Consider the following 14,652-nt stretch of genomic DNA (forward strand, 5'->3'; position numbering starts at 1 on the left):
GATCACATATAATCTCATCATAGTGGTAGAGTTTACAACCCATAAGGACATCACATCAGATAACACAATCATACAATACCAGGAATCATTACCTAGCCAAGTTGCTACACACATTTTTGGGGGGACACAATTCAATCTGTGACAGATGGTGTTCCCATTAGTCTTGTATACATGATTGATTTATGAAGCATGACCCTCACATGTGTTAGTTTTGGCCCTATAGACCTGTCTAATCTTTGGCTGAAGGGTGAACTTCAGGAGTGACTTCAGTACTGAGTTAAAAAGGTGTCCAGGGGGCTTTTCCCTCTTTAGCCACCACCACACTAAGGGAATGCCTCGCCTTTCTCACCTCAGGGGGGCAATCTACCGGGAGTCCCCCAGAGAGGAAATGCTAGTCTCCTCCTGAAGGAAGGTACCCACAGAAACCAGTGTGCCTCTCACAGCTCGCTGGAAGCAGTTTGTTGTTGGTGTGTGCTGTCGAGTCAATTCTGACTCATAGGGACCCCATGTGACAGAGTAGAACTGCCCCATAGGGTTTTCTTGGCGCTGTAATCTTTACAGAAGCAGATCCCCAGGCCTCTCTCCCTTAGAGCAGCTGGGTGGGTTCAAACCTCCAACCTTTCAGTTAGCAGCTGAGCACTTAACCACTATACTACCAGGCTCCTTGGAAGCAGCTTTAGCTTCCCTTTATCTTAACCTCCACCCTGTTCCAGAAAAGGATCTTTCTTTTTGTGTTTTAGAGCTTTTTCCTAAACAGTATGTGCCAGCAACACACTCCCCCTGCCTCTACCTTGTGAAAACCAAAAATGTCTCCGGAAATTGTCAAATATCCCTTAGGGGAGGGTGTCAAAATTATTTCCCCACCCCCACTGAGAATCACTGGTCTAGAGAAAGAAAACAACTCTTGCTAAAAAACAGCCTTCCCTCCCCATTTGTAGCCATTTAGGCTTCAAAAGAAGCTGGGATCCAATTCCTTCACTGTTTCTCACTGTGCACACACTGTCTCATTTGATTGTCCTAATTCTGTACAGTGGGCATGTGCGCCTTGGGGAGGCAGCCAGGCTTACCCAGCTCCCCTTCCTCACCTCAGATATTTGCTTTCCATATGCCACTTCTTTAATTAGCATCGTTTCAGCCTCTGGTTTATTTCACTTAGCACTGTGTCTATCCCTAAGCGCTGTCTCTGGAACATAGTAGTTACTAAGTTATATTTTCTTCATGAATAAATGACCACAGTTCATAGGTTATAGGAAAAAAAAAAAGCCGTTGCCGTGGAGTGAATTCCAACTTATGGTGACCCTATAGGACAGAGTAGAACTGCCCCATAGGGTTTCCAAGGCTGTAAATCTTTACGGAAGCAGATTGCCACATCTTTCTCCTGTGGAGCAGCTGGTGGGTTCCAACCTCTGACCTTCCAGCTAGCCTGGGAGTGCTTAACCAGGTTGCAGAGCCTGGATTCAAATCCAGGCCCCACCCTGGAAAAGGGTGGAGTTTATCTTGGATTGGAGGTCCTCACACCTGCCTCCTCAAACAAGAGGGAATGAAGGAGGCAGAGAAGGGTGTGGGCAGAGATTAAATTGTGTGGGAGTGTGCAGGAAGTTCAGGGTGTGTCCATGCAATGGCCTGGAATTTCTCTGAGGGAAGAGACAGGTCATCTACCAAGAGTGAGGGGCCCTGCAGGTGTTGGGAAGGGGATGAAGGGGAGAGAGGAGAAGGTATTTCTGAGGAGAGTGGCAGATCTGACTGAGGCCAGTGGCCCCAGCTCAGGATGGTACCTGTCTACATGACTGGGTAGTGTTCTCCTGCGTTGCTCAGTGGCAGCGTGGAGAGGGCAGGCAGTTGTGTGGACCCTGGACTGAGGTTCCTAACCGGGTGCAACAGAAGTTTGGAAGGTTTAGCACTATTTTGATAAGTGAGTGGGTGGTATGAGGACGTTGAGTTGCGGGTCAGGAAGAGAGGACAGGTTGGAGGTGGAGGATAGCATAGCAGGAGTGATGGGTGGGAAGGTTGGGAAGTTAAAAGTCTCAGGCAGAACCATTCTGTCTGATGATGATGAGGTTCTGGGTATGGTCCATGGGATGTGGGCAGATGAGCAATGGTCACTGGTTGACTTAGCAACATCTCATGACTGTCATCCATGTGCTGGGCAGTGTGCTGGGTACTGGGGCTACAATACCAAGCAAGACTCAGGCTGTTCTTGGAATCCAGCAGGGAAGCAGTGAAAGAAGCATCAACAATAAGGTGTGATGAGAGATATGCTGGAGGAAATACAGGAACCCCAAGGGGAAGGGGCTGGTCATGGAAGGCTTTAGGACTGGCTACACAATCTGTGGCACAGTGGTTAACAGCTAGGCTGCTAACCAAAAGGTTGGCAGTTTGAACCTATCAGCCGCTCCTTGGAAACACTATGGAGCAGTTCTACTGTGTCCTATAGGATCACTGTGAGTCAGAACTGACTCGATGGCAATGGGTTCTTGGTTTGTTCAAAAATTGTTAAGAATTTCAAGATGGTGACAGCAGAGCATTAAACCAAGCATGGGATCCCATGTGGGGCCCAGTACGGCTGCGTAGATCGCACACCCATGAAGCCAGGCCTGGAAGGCTTCCTGGACGAAGTGGCTTTTCAGCTGAGGCGGGCTGAATGAGGAGTCAGCCAGATGGAGGGGGTGTTTGAGAGTGCCCCAGGCAGAGGGAACAGCCTGTGCAAAGCCCTGACTGAGGAACTGAGACACCCGGCCTGACTGGGATGTGGAGAGCCAAGGCAGGTCCCAGAAGTGAGAGGACAGGGTGATGGAAGGGTGGAGAGGAGGGCAGTGAGGTGGGGCCCATGGCTAGAGAGCAAGGTCTGAGAGGACCAGCAAGTGGGCTGAGGGGAAAGGTTTAATGAGGATGAAGGAGTAGTGGCTTGGAGAGGCACAGGGGCTGCCTCTGCCTTCCAGCCTGGAGAAGCCTTGTCTAGAGGTCCTAGGGAAGTGAGGCCCTAGGTCAGGGAGAGCCACGCTAGAACTAGGAGAGTGTGGGGGGTGCCCCCAGCAAGGAGCAGTGGGGGCTGGGCCAGGGTAAGCAGGCCCACATGGTGGGGACAAGGGTGGGGCAGGAGGCTGACAAGCAGCTGACAAGGACCTGCTGGCCGTGGAGGGAAGGTCTGGAGGCCACTGGGTTTAGCTGACCCGCAAGTGTCAAGGAGTCCCTGGTTCTAGCACCTTGAACTTCTGATGACTCTTCCAGCACCTTTCCCATCCTGACAGCCCCGGAAGGTAGGACCCCAGTGGGCATCTTGTCCCAGACCTGAGTCCAATTCAGGGGTGAGAGAACTGTTGCTCCTGGTGGTCTGGATACTGTATATGCAAATAAGAACTTGGTAGGGTGGAAACTAAAACTTGGGGTGTCTGAGGTCTAAGGGCATGTCATACCTCTGTACTCTGCTTCCCAGCCCATGTTGGGGTTGGGGGCTTCCAGGTGGTGGGCTGGGGAGGGGCCAGGATTCTCAGCCACAGGTGCATATTGGGGCCACGGACCTCAGACTAGAAATTCCACTTTGTCTGTCAGTTGCCCAGGTGGGGCCGTCCCTTCTGCTGGGCCCAGCACCAAACTGGACAGCAGTTGGCGCCGGGCAGGTAGAACTGAGTCCTGGGCCTGGGTGGGAGAGGCAGAGAAAGGCAGTGGCTGGAGAGTTAGAGAGGCCTGGGTGGGAGGCATTGTCTGTATGCTGCCAGAGAAGCCCCTCCTCAGGGGGTTTGTAATCCGGGAGAGTGAGCCTTGACCCTGACAGCACCCATATTTATCGAGCATCGGAGATCCAACCCCAGACCTGGGCCTCCTATTTAAGCCACCCTCAGCCCTGTGAGAGAACGGTTATCATATCCTTTTTATGGAGGAGATAATTGAGGCTCAGAAAGCCCAGGAGACTCACCAGAGCCACAGAGCTGGGAACTGGGAAAGCTGAGATTTCAGCCTCTGTCTGAGGTACTCTGAAGCCTAAGTTCTGTCCCCGTAGGAGATCTCCATCTCCTTCCTACAAACCACAAACCGCAGGCCCTTGATTAAGTAGTCCAACCAAGACCCAGGAGGTGTCCTGACAGCTACCAGGGTTGGGGAGGAGGGGCACCAGCCTTCTCTTTCCTTCAGAAACCTTTGATCTTCAAGGATAAACACCTGAGGGTCACCCAGAAGTTAAAAAAAAAAAAATTAATTTTACAGAGGTGTTTCATGGGCAGGCAAGGCATGAAAATGGGTCACGTGATTTTTGCAGTAAACGATGTATAAACCTTAGTTATCTCTCTTTCCTCCAAAGTTCCCAGCATAAGCCTGGCACTGAGGAGTTTCATAAATAATGAAGGGAGTGAAGATGGCTGCAGCACCTACTGTGTGCCAGGCACAGGTTATGCCTGACCAGTCCCACAGGACCCAGCAGTCTGGCATGCTGTCCCCATTTTGCAGAAGTGGAAATCAAGGTCCACATGTGTTAAGGGATACCCCCAGTACAGGGAGAGACTGGCATTGCTGCTCTCTCTATGTGTTAAAGTAAACGTCCCCCCACAACACACCTTTAGTTGGGAAGCCTGGGGCTGTGGAGGAGCCGGGACAGAGGCAGGAGGCTGACACTTTCTGAGACCTGCTCAGCTCTGCCTGTCACGTGTGTGCTGAGAACAGGGGTGAGGCACGCACAAGCTCTGCCCTTCAGGTGCTCAAGTCTGGGGAGCGAGCCGAGGCCTCTGCCAATATAAATTCAGTGTGACCCCTGCCTGAGTTATTTATAAACACATAATCCTAGAAGAGAGAGCCCTGGATTCCCAGTAGACTTTGAGGCATTTGAAGGCTTTGAGGGATTAGTTGTCTTGTGGGGAGATGGCGAAGGGAAAGGCATTTCAGGCTGAAGGAACAGCATGGGCAAAGGCCTGGGGGCGGGATTTTCTGGGGGAAAGCATGTGTGGTTCAGTGTGGCCAGGGCTACAGTCTCGCATGTGACCAGATTGTGGTGTCAGAAGCAGAAGGGGCAAGAGGGCTGGAGAGGTGGGCAGAACCTGTGGAGCCACAGGTGCCAGGCAGCGGGCTTGGGCATTATCTGATGGGATGTGGAAGCCCCTGGAGGGTTTAACCAGACGATGATGGGAGGGAAGGTAGCAGGAGGTGGTGTGGCTGGTGGGGAGGCTGTCCCTGTAGCTCCCAGGAGCAGGGATGGGACAAGGCTTGGGGATGAGAGGAGGACTCTGCTGGGACCTCACCTGGGACAGGACTTGGGCCCAGCCTACTGGAGGTGGGGGCAGAAGGCAAGAGGCAGGGTCTGGAAGCCAGGAAGGGCGGCTTCAGGCCGATATATTGCTAAGCCTTTCTCAGAGTAGCCTTGTTGCTACTCTCTTCCCACCCCAAGCCAAACACATGAGAAACTGAGGCTCAGATTGGGAAGGTCACTTAGGGCCACTCAGCAGGAAGAGGAGCTGGGAATGGGAGTCAAGGTCTTTTGAGTGTTAGTGAAAGAGTCAGACCTTGGGCAAGTCCCTTCCCCTCCCTGGACCTCAGTTTCTTCATCTGTAGAATGGGGGAGGAATGGCAGATGCGCGACTTAGGGCCAGCTACCTCTCGAGTTCAGGTTGATCGCCTTATGCCCCTTCTCTCTGGCAGAACCAAGGAGAGCATGTACCACTCGCTGACGTATGCCACCATCCTGGAGATGCAGGCCATGATGACCTTTGACCCTCAGGACATCCTACTTGCCGGCAACATGATGAAGGAGGCACAGTCGCTGTGTCAGAGGTCGGGGGCCATGGGAGGGTGCATGAGGGGTGTGAGATCCACCCTTCTGTCACCCTGGCATATCCAGCACCTAAAATGCCACTTAGTGCTGCTCCTTTGGACTAAGAGGATGTGTCCCCAAGTGCCAAGAGCTGTCCCTGTCAGCACCTCCTCAGGAGTCTTGTTGGCTTCTAGGGGCCAGGTCTGACTGGGAGGAAGCAAATTCTGACTCTGTCACTTATTAAGTCTTTGACCTTGGGCAAGTCCTTCTCTGGAAAATGGGTGTGATGATATATATGCCATAGGGTGGTTGTGAGGACCAAATGAAGACACCTGCACAGGATCTGGTGCATCACTGGTGCTCAGTACACGTTAGCTGCTTGAACAGATGTACTAATAGACCCTGTGTGTTTATGACAGGTGGTGTTACCATTCATTCAGCACACACTTGTGCCTGGTCTGGGTCAGGCCCTCTACTGGGCATTGGCGACTCAAGGAGTCATCAGACCCAGGGCGCCCTAGCACCATCGCCACCTGGTCAGGGAGACAGGCACAGACCATAACATCCCAGCGTGATGCAGGGAAGCGTGAGGGGTTGTGGGCTCCAGCTGGAGGAGCAGGAAGGGCTTCCTGGATGAAGTGATGCCTGAGCTGGGTCCTGCAGGGTGACTAGAAGCTGGTCAGGCAGAGGGAGGAGGGGACGAGACTCCAAGCAGAGGCAACAGCAGAGACAAGCGGTAAGAGAGCCCTGGATTTGGGGGAGCTGCCAGGAGTTCACTGTGGCTGGATTGTCCCACGCAAGGGGCAGGAGAGGCGGCCAGAAACTGTGAGCCTTCGAAACCGCAGGAAGAGCCCAGGCTGCATGCAGAGGGCAGTGCGGAGCCAAATGGGTTCTGCGCAGGGAGAGTCTTTGAGAAAAATCCCTCTGTAGACAGGTGGAGGGTGAGCAGGCACCAAGACCTGCGTGGGCGGGGGTGGGAGACCAGGTGGGTCATGAGGAGACCTGAACTAAGGAGAGAAATACAAAGGCAGGGCAGATTGGGAGCCGCCAAGAACAGCTTCGGCCAGACTAGGGGACTGGTCGGCTGTGGGCTGCTTATATACAGCAACCCGTGATTAATACAGGTGTTCATAGTCCCGATTTTACCAGTGAGGAAACTGAGGCTCAGAGAGGTAATGTGACTTTTTTTGCCAGAATTCCAAAATTTCTGTGTCTGACCCCAAAACTTGTGTTGTTTCTGCTAGCACTGCCTCCCTAAGAATTCTCCAGAGAGAGAGGTGACCCGGCACTGGGCCCCGCTCTCTCTCCCTCACTGAGTGACCAGAGCCCCCCTTACCTCTTCAGGCACCGGAAGAAGTCCTCCGTAACAGACTCCTTCAGCAGCCTGGTGCACCGCACCACTGTGGACCAGTTCACGGAAGGTGTGGCATCCGGATGGCATCCCTACCCCTCCAGCCCCAGGCAGCCCGGCTCCAGCCCAGGGAGGGGTGGGAAGGGCCCGTTACCTTCCCAGCCGTCACCAAGGGGGCCTGGCCCTGGCCTAGATGCTGGGACACGAATGAGTCAGACCTGGGGCCTTTGAGGAGTGGCTCTCAGGTGAGGGTGTTGAGGACAGGTGAGACCACTTACCTGACAGCATTAGCTGCTGAAAACCTAGAAATCGAGGAAAGGAAGAGCTGCCACAAGGTCCCTGTGCTTTCCTCCTCAGTACAGGGTGGGCTTAGAGTTGTGTGTGCTGTTAGGTTTACTGGTTTAATTAGCTTGGCCAGCTCATGTGTCCCCAAGGGGAATGTGGTTTTAGAAGCCGACACACAGAGGAGACAGCAGACAGTGGAAGGGATGACCTGGGCTGTCACAGCCTATATGGCATCTTTGTGCTGTGACAATCTGCGGCTGGCAGCACTGGAGGTAGCAATAGCCAACCAGGAGCAATTTGGGGCTCTTTAGTGCCAGAGCAAACAGCCTTACCAACCTCAAGAGCCCTTGAGGGTCCCAGCCCAAGCAGTGCATCTGACGGCTCCCCTCTCCTCCATCATACCTCCCATGGCTCCCTTCTGCCCCCCTGCACGGAACCAAGTCTGTAATCCTCCCTCGTGGTCAAGGCCCTTTACAACTGGGCCCCTGTGCCTCATCTTCCCCTGCCCTCTGAATGTCCCCCTACCTCACCCCCATTTCAGCTGCCTTTTGTGTTTCACCTGTCCCCCAAACATCTGAGTTCTTTGGCTTCCCTGGGCCTCTGCCTAGAAAGCCCTTCCTGCCTCATCCTTTCATTTCTTTTCAACTCAAATGTCCATTCTTCTGGAAGTGTTCCCTGATTCCCCAGGCTGTGTTGGGTTCCCTCCCCTTATTCCCATGGCCCCTGGGCTTGCCTGGATGGGATCTTCTTCCTTTGTCCATTCAACCCAGTGCCACCTCCTTGCCCAGAACTGCTTGGAGGCACTGGGTGCACAGCATCTACCTGATGCTTGACAAACAAGAGAACAGGGCAAGGGTGGGCAGGGGAATGAGGCAGTAGACAAGGGGGAGAAACATCAGCTAATGTGGGCCACTGGTGAGTGCTGTGAGGGAACCAGGCCTGGGAAATGGGGTCGAGATGGGTGCAGAGGGAATGGGTGCTGACTTAGATGCCCTTTGCCTTTTGAGAAGTGAGAGTGGGGAGGATTTGGCCTAAGACTCCTGCCAAGATCCCAGGAGGCTGCAGGGATTTGTTTTTCTCCCCACAGAGGAAATCCATGCTGAGGTCTGCTATGCAGAGTGCCTGCTGCAGAGAGCAGCCCTGACCTTCCTGCAGGTAGGGACCCGCCACTTGCACAAGCAGGCTAGGCATTTCAGAAGATCAATCATTGTGTCCAAGCCCACAGGGTCTTTAGCAGTCATGATCGGCCCCTTATTGTTCAGGCAAGGACTGAGGCTTAGTCACCCCAATGCTCCTGGGCCCTGGCCAGACTTGATAATGGAGGTGATATGCTCACCCCCTCACACACTGAGCGCACATGTCACCAGGGTGGCGCTTCCACCTGTGACTGCTGCTTTTCCCATTGAGGGTCATGCAGGAGAGACAGGCATCATCACAAAGCCTGCTTGATACTCAATTTATACAATAGCAGCACCTATGATGTACCAGGCTTTTTGCATACATAACAGGTATATTGTCTTTATGTACCTTAACACACATTACGTGCTTGTTTGTACAGACATTTACATATATTCTTTAACCTTCATCTCAGCTCTGCAAAGGAGAGATACAGAGAGGAGGAATCACTTTCTCAAGGTCATGTGATTAGCAATTGGCAGAGGTGGGATTTGAACCTAGGTCTGGCCAACTCAGAATCCATGTCTTCTCTCCTTACCACACAGAAGGGAGTTTGGTGAATTATGAGAACCAATACTTTACAATTTTACCAAAAAGGCCTGGGTTATAATTATAACATATAATCATCATGATATGTGTGCATTTGGGTGGAGAGGTGCATTTTAGAGTTAGGATGCTGTTTATTTTTGTTAGCTCTTTTTCTTTTTCACTTGAGGTCTTTTTGGACCTCAAAAACAATATGGATTCATCTTAATCCTTGGTTTAATACTCACTGTGATAATTGTACCACAAATGGCCTTTTATTTTGTTTTTCATTGTATTGTCACAAATAACAAACACCCACGAATTCCATCCAGCTGGAGAACAGAAGGCTGGTAGGAACTCTCCTCTCCCTCTGGGCTTGTCCCCACCTCCTCCCCTACCTCCCTCCAGCAAGGAAACCACTATCTGGAGTTTTGTGTTTATCACTCCCTATACTTTTTTTTTTTTTTTTAATAACTTCATCCGATTCGTTTTCATACCTGAACAGCATATTGTTAAGTGTTAGATGATTTTGAGCTTCACGTGGCCTCAAGCCCTATGGACTTGCTTTTTTCACCCAACCCAATGTGACTGCATACTATTCCGTACATGAATATACTGGTTTGTTTATCCATTCAGTTGATGGGCATTGGGGTTGTTTCTGGTTCTTGGCTATCATGAACAGTAGTGCTATGAACATTCTTGAACATGACTCCTGCAGCCCATGCCCATCCATTCCTGTTGGGTATATACCCAGGAGTGGAACTGCTAGGCGATAGGTATTGGTTGCTTTAAATTACAAGTATGATAAATACCTGTGTTTTGTAAAAACACAAACGAGTGTCCCTTCTCCCTTCCCGCAGTCCCTCCACCTAGAGGAAGACACTGTTAATCATTAGGTCTGTCTCCTCCAGACGCTTCTCCAAGAACATAGCTACGTGTAAACTGTATAGGAGTGGTAAAGGGGGGTTGTGGTCCAACTCGGGGCATTTTAGAAGTTGTGTTTTCAAATAAGAGCTCATCGCAAATCCCAGGGGTAGTGAGTCCTTGTTTGGCTGACCCCTGACCCCATCCCTTAGGGCACCTCATAGAGCTGGGCACAGGGAGGGGCTGTCAGGACCCAGAGCCTTGCTTGACCATTCTCAACCCTACGGCTGCCTACCTAGGCCCGGCTCTTAGCATCTCTCCCTCCTGCAGGATGAGAACATGGTGAGCTTCATCAAGGGTGGCATCAAAGTCCGAAACAGCTACCAGACCTATAAGTAAGTGGGGCTGGCTGCAGTGTGATGGGAGGCCTGGGGTCTGCAGCATCTACCACTCTGTCCCCTCAAGCTGCTGTGTGGGGTAGAGAGCACTGGCTGGAGGCTGGAAGCCTAGAGTGCTGCGTGACCTCAGGCAGATTTCTGCACACTCAGGACCTCAGTTTTCTGGAATTTTCTTTCCTTGAGTTTTCTAGCTGTACCTGTTCATTTGGCCCCCTGAGGGTGTACTGTGTGTCTGACCCTGTGCGAGGGGAAAATAAGATACAGATTAAGCACTAACAGTTTTGGGGGCGGTGGGAGGCAGGCACAGGAACAACAATTTTGAGAACAGCAGCAGCAGAACTCCTACACAGTCATTATGGCCCATCCGACATGGCTGAAATTCAGGGGCAAGGAGTGTGTCATCTTGGTGGGAGGTGGGGCTGGAAAGTCCTCCAATAATCAGCTTTCAGGATTGCCAAACTACTATAGATCCACCACCAGGGAATTAGCTCAGGAGAGAGCTTTATGCCTGGCTAGAGATGGGGCCCAGCAACATATGGCTGAAATAGGACTGTGTCTCTCCACAGGGAGCTGGACAGCCTTGTCCAGTCCTCACAGTACTGCAAGGGGGAGAACCACAGGCACTTTGAAGGAGGAGTGAAGCTTGGTGTAGGAGCCTTCAACCTGGTGAGTGGGAGTGTCCCCTCCTGCCCTGTTTCCACCGTGTCTGGGCTCAAGTAAATCTCCCCTACATGGCTGTGGTCTCTGCTGAGTGCTTGCTGTGCCTGGCCCTGTGCTGGGTACCAGGCCCAGAAGTGAATCAGACGTGTTGCCAACCTTGTGTGCTGGAGCCAGCTCAAGAGAGCCAATTCTACGCATTTCTTCCCACGTGAGGCTGGTAGTTTGAAATTGGCCAAGACGGGGAGTATTTATGTTGTTAGGTGCTGTTGAGTCGATTTCAACTCATAGTGACCCCACGTGTGTCAGCGTAGAACTGTGCTACCATAGAACCATAGAGTTTCAATGGCTGATTTTTTGGAACTAGATTGCCAGACCTTTCTTCTGAGGAGCTTCTGGGTGGACTAGAACCTCCAATCTTTCAGTTAGCAGCTGAGTGTGTCACCATTTGCAGCACCCGGGGACTCCAGAAATTGACAAACACCAACATAAATCAGGGCTCTTTCTACCCTGGGAGAGCTGGCTGTTAAACATCTTGCAGCCGTAGAGAAGAAGACAGGCTGGAAACAGCTGGTGCCCCACAGGGAGCAGAGAACCAAGTCCCCTTCCTGGGGGAGCTGGGGAAGGTTTCCATGGGAGGTGGTGGGAGGGGGATATTTGAGCTGGATCTTGAAGGATCCATAGGAGTCTCCTAGGTGGGGAAGGGCATTTCAGTCAGAGGGAACAGCGTGAGCTGAGACAGGGAGGCTTGGAAGAGCACAGCCTGCTCATGAGAATAAGAGCTGCTCATGGGAGATTTAGACCGCATGCCCTAGGTGAACGGGCCTTTCCGAAAGTATGAGGTGGGGGTAGTTCTCTCACCTCCATGTAAAAAAGCCTGTTCAAAGAGGAGGCCTTGGGGCTGGGGTCTCTGCCCTGCTCTGACCTCCAGTTTCCTCATATGTAAAATGAGAACAGTGATCCTGTCCCAGGAGCTGAGAAATGCAAGCTACCACAGTGCATTGGATGCTCTACCAGGTTACAGCCAGACAGTCCTGGGTTCAAGAAATAGCTCCACCTCTCATGAGGTGTCGGGCCTTGGATAAGTCCTGTCACCTGTCCGTACCTCTGTTTCACCATCTGTTAAATGGGGCAGTAATCCCTTCTTTGTGGGTGCAGTGATGGCTCAGTGGTAGAATTCTCACCTTCCATGTGGGAGATCCAGGTTGGATTCCTGGCCAACGCACCTCAAGCGCAGCCACCACCCGTCGTTTGTTAGAGGCTTATGTGTTGCTATGATGCTGAACAGGTTTCAGCTGAGCTTCCAGACTAAGACAGACTAAGAAGAAAGGCCTGGCAACCTACTTCCAAAAAATCGGCCAATAAATACCTTATTTGTCACAATGGTCCGATCCTGTTGTGCATGGGGTTGCCGTGAGTTGGGGGCCTACTTGATGGCAGCTAACAACAACAATCCCTTCTTTTCAGGACTATTCTGAGGATCAAATACAATGACAGAGACCCTGGCACAAAGTAGGGATTCGGTATAACAATAGCAGCAGCAGCAACATTAGCTCAAAACTATTGTAGGTCCTGTTCTATGTGCTTTACCTGTATTAATATTTTCTATCTGCACAGTACCCGTATGATGTAGAGGTTATTGTTACCACTTTACAGATGAGGAAACTGAGGCAAGGTGACCCCACTGGGAGTGGTGAGGCTGGGATTTGGATGCAGACCCTCTGTTGTGCCTCTTTTCCTGGGGAAGTTTGCAGGTCAGAAATCCCATGTATCATTGTGGTGGTTCTGGAGACAAGACTGCACCCCTAGATCACCCTCAGACTCTGGGGGGTGTGAGGAATGATAGGGGCAGCTCCTGCCCCATCACATGCCCACCTACCTCTGTTCCTGCAGACGCTGTCCATGCTTCCTACTAGAATCCTGCGGCTGCTGGAGTTTGTGGGGTTTTCAGGAAATAAGGTAACCACCTGCCTCCTGGCCCCCCTACCCCCTGACCCTCTCGGCCCCAGGACTGGAGCTGGGATGTCCAGGATGAGGAGGCGGGGTTGTGGGGCCTGGGTGCCAGTCCTGGCTCAGCCCCCTCAGTGTATAGTCCTGGACGAGGCCTAAACCTCTCTGGGCCTCAGTCTCCTCTCCAGTCAGATGGGGCCAGTGATCCCTTACAGGGTGGACAGGCTTTGGGGTAAGGGCGGGTGGGAAGGGCAGCCCCATGCAGTGCCCAGGGGACACGTTTTCGGAGCCTGGCAGGTATCGCCACTTACGTCAGACCTTGAGCAAGTTCCCCCCCACCCCCCACCCCAGACCATTTTCTGGTGCTGCTACCTCATTGGAGAGATGGGCAGGGGATGCCCTACAGAGTATCAGGCCTTGGGGGCAAGGGGGGCAAGAGGAATCAGAGAATTCAAGCACCCAGAGCCTTTACTGACAACAGGAACCCAAGTTCGAGGTAGGAGCCCCAGGTTCAAGGTAGCAGATCAGAGAGGGCTTCCTGGTGGAGGAGGTTCCATGTAGGGGAAGGAGCACTGGACTGGAAGTCGGTAGTCCTGGGCCAGTCCAGCCTCATTCCCTTCTCCCTGTGACTCTGAGCAAGTCCCTCCTTCTTCTGGGCCTCTTTTTGGTAAAACAAGGAGATTGGGCCAGATAAGTGTTTTCCAAACTTGCAATTTTTCAGACCTTCCCTGATTTTTGCCATATCTATTGCAGACCTCTTTATTATTACTTACATGCTTTCTTTTCTCTAAAATGACTCATAATTTTTTATTCAAACTTATTTAAAGGAAACTTATCATTACTGCACATGATAAACCCATATTATTTGGCATGATAAGAAAGTAATCATAAAAATAAATACTGTGAAGACCAAGCAATCTTAAGAAAGCCCAGCCAGTGCGTGGTCTGCCAAGGCTGCTTCTCTTTGTGGGAAAGGGAGCTTGGCAGGGGAGACATTGAAGACACAGTAGCACTGGCTGAGGCTCAGAAGGACGGACAGCAAACAGAGAAGAGAAAGCCCTCACTGATACTCAGTGCTTCCCAACGCCTGCCTGCCCAGGGACCCCTGAGATGGGCTTGGTTGCCATCTGCGGTCAGTGGCCACACTTAGGGAAACACTGGCTGGAGGTACCAGAGGTTCCTTTCAGTTTTGTTTTAAGAGGGTCCCTGGGAAATGAGTAAGATTTTGAGATGATGACAGGAGGGAATGGCACAAGAGAAGGCCCGGGGCGGGGAGAGTGTGGCCCACTTGGCAAGGAAGAGAGGGCACCCAGGGGCCTCCACCTCTTTGTCTTTGTCCTGCAGGTAGGGTGGCTTTTTTTTTTTTTTTAATTTTTTTTTTTATTGTACTTTAGGTGAAGGTTCACAGAACATGTAGTTTCTCATTAGACAGTCAGTATACATATTATTTTATGACATTGGTTAACCCCACGACCGACCTTGGAGGACCTTTTTTTTTTTTTTTTTGGTGAAAATATACATAGCCAAAGATACACCATTTCAAAAATTTCTACATGTACAATTCAGTGACATTGATTACATTTTTCCAGTTGTGCTGCTATTCTCACTATCCTTTTCCAAATTATTCCATCACCATTGTCTTCAACTCACTGCCCCCCAGGCTTCCCATCAAACCTTTTGAGTTGCTGCTGTCAGTTAGATCTCACAGGTAG

The 14,652-nt window shown here is 51.5% G+C and overlaps 1 protein-coding gene across 1 annotated transcript in view; it reads left to right on the forward strand.

Annotated features, from left to right (window-relative positions):
* The window catches only part of TTC39A (tetratricopeptide repeat domain 39A), a 33,329-nt gene that overhangs the window by 4,263 nt on the left and 14,414 nt on the right, over positions 1-14,652 (forward strand). The window contains exons 3-8 of the mRNA XM_004371752.2: positions 5,623-5,754; positions 7,079-7,155; positions 8,458-8,525; positions 10,266-10,330; positions 10,900-10,999; positions 12,884-12,949. Coding sequence (XP_004371809.1) covers positions 5,623-5,754; positions 7,079-7,155; positions 8,458-8,525; positions 10,266-10,330; positions 10,900-10,999; positions 12,884-12,949 — 508 coding nt within the window. The remainder of the gene's footprint in view (positions 1-5,622; positions 5,755-7,078; positions 7,156-8,457; positions 8,526-10,265; positions 10,331-10,899; positions 11,000-12,883; positions 12,950-14,652) is intronic.

The sequence above is a fragment of the Trichechus manatus genome, unplaced genomic scaffold (genome assembly GCF_000243295.1).
Source record: "Trichechus manatus latirostris isolate Lorelei unplaced genomic scaffold, TriManLat1.0 scaffold00015, whole genome shotgun sequence".
Taxonomy (NCBI): domain Eukaryota; kingdom Metazoa; phylum Chordata; class Mammalia; order Sirenia; family Trichechidae; genus Trichechus; species Trichechus manatus.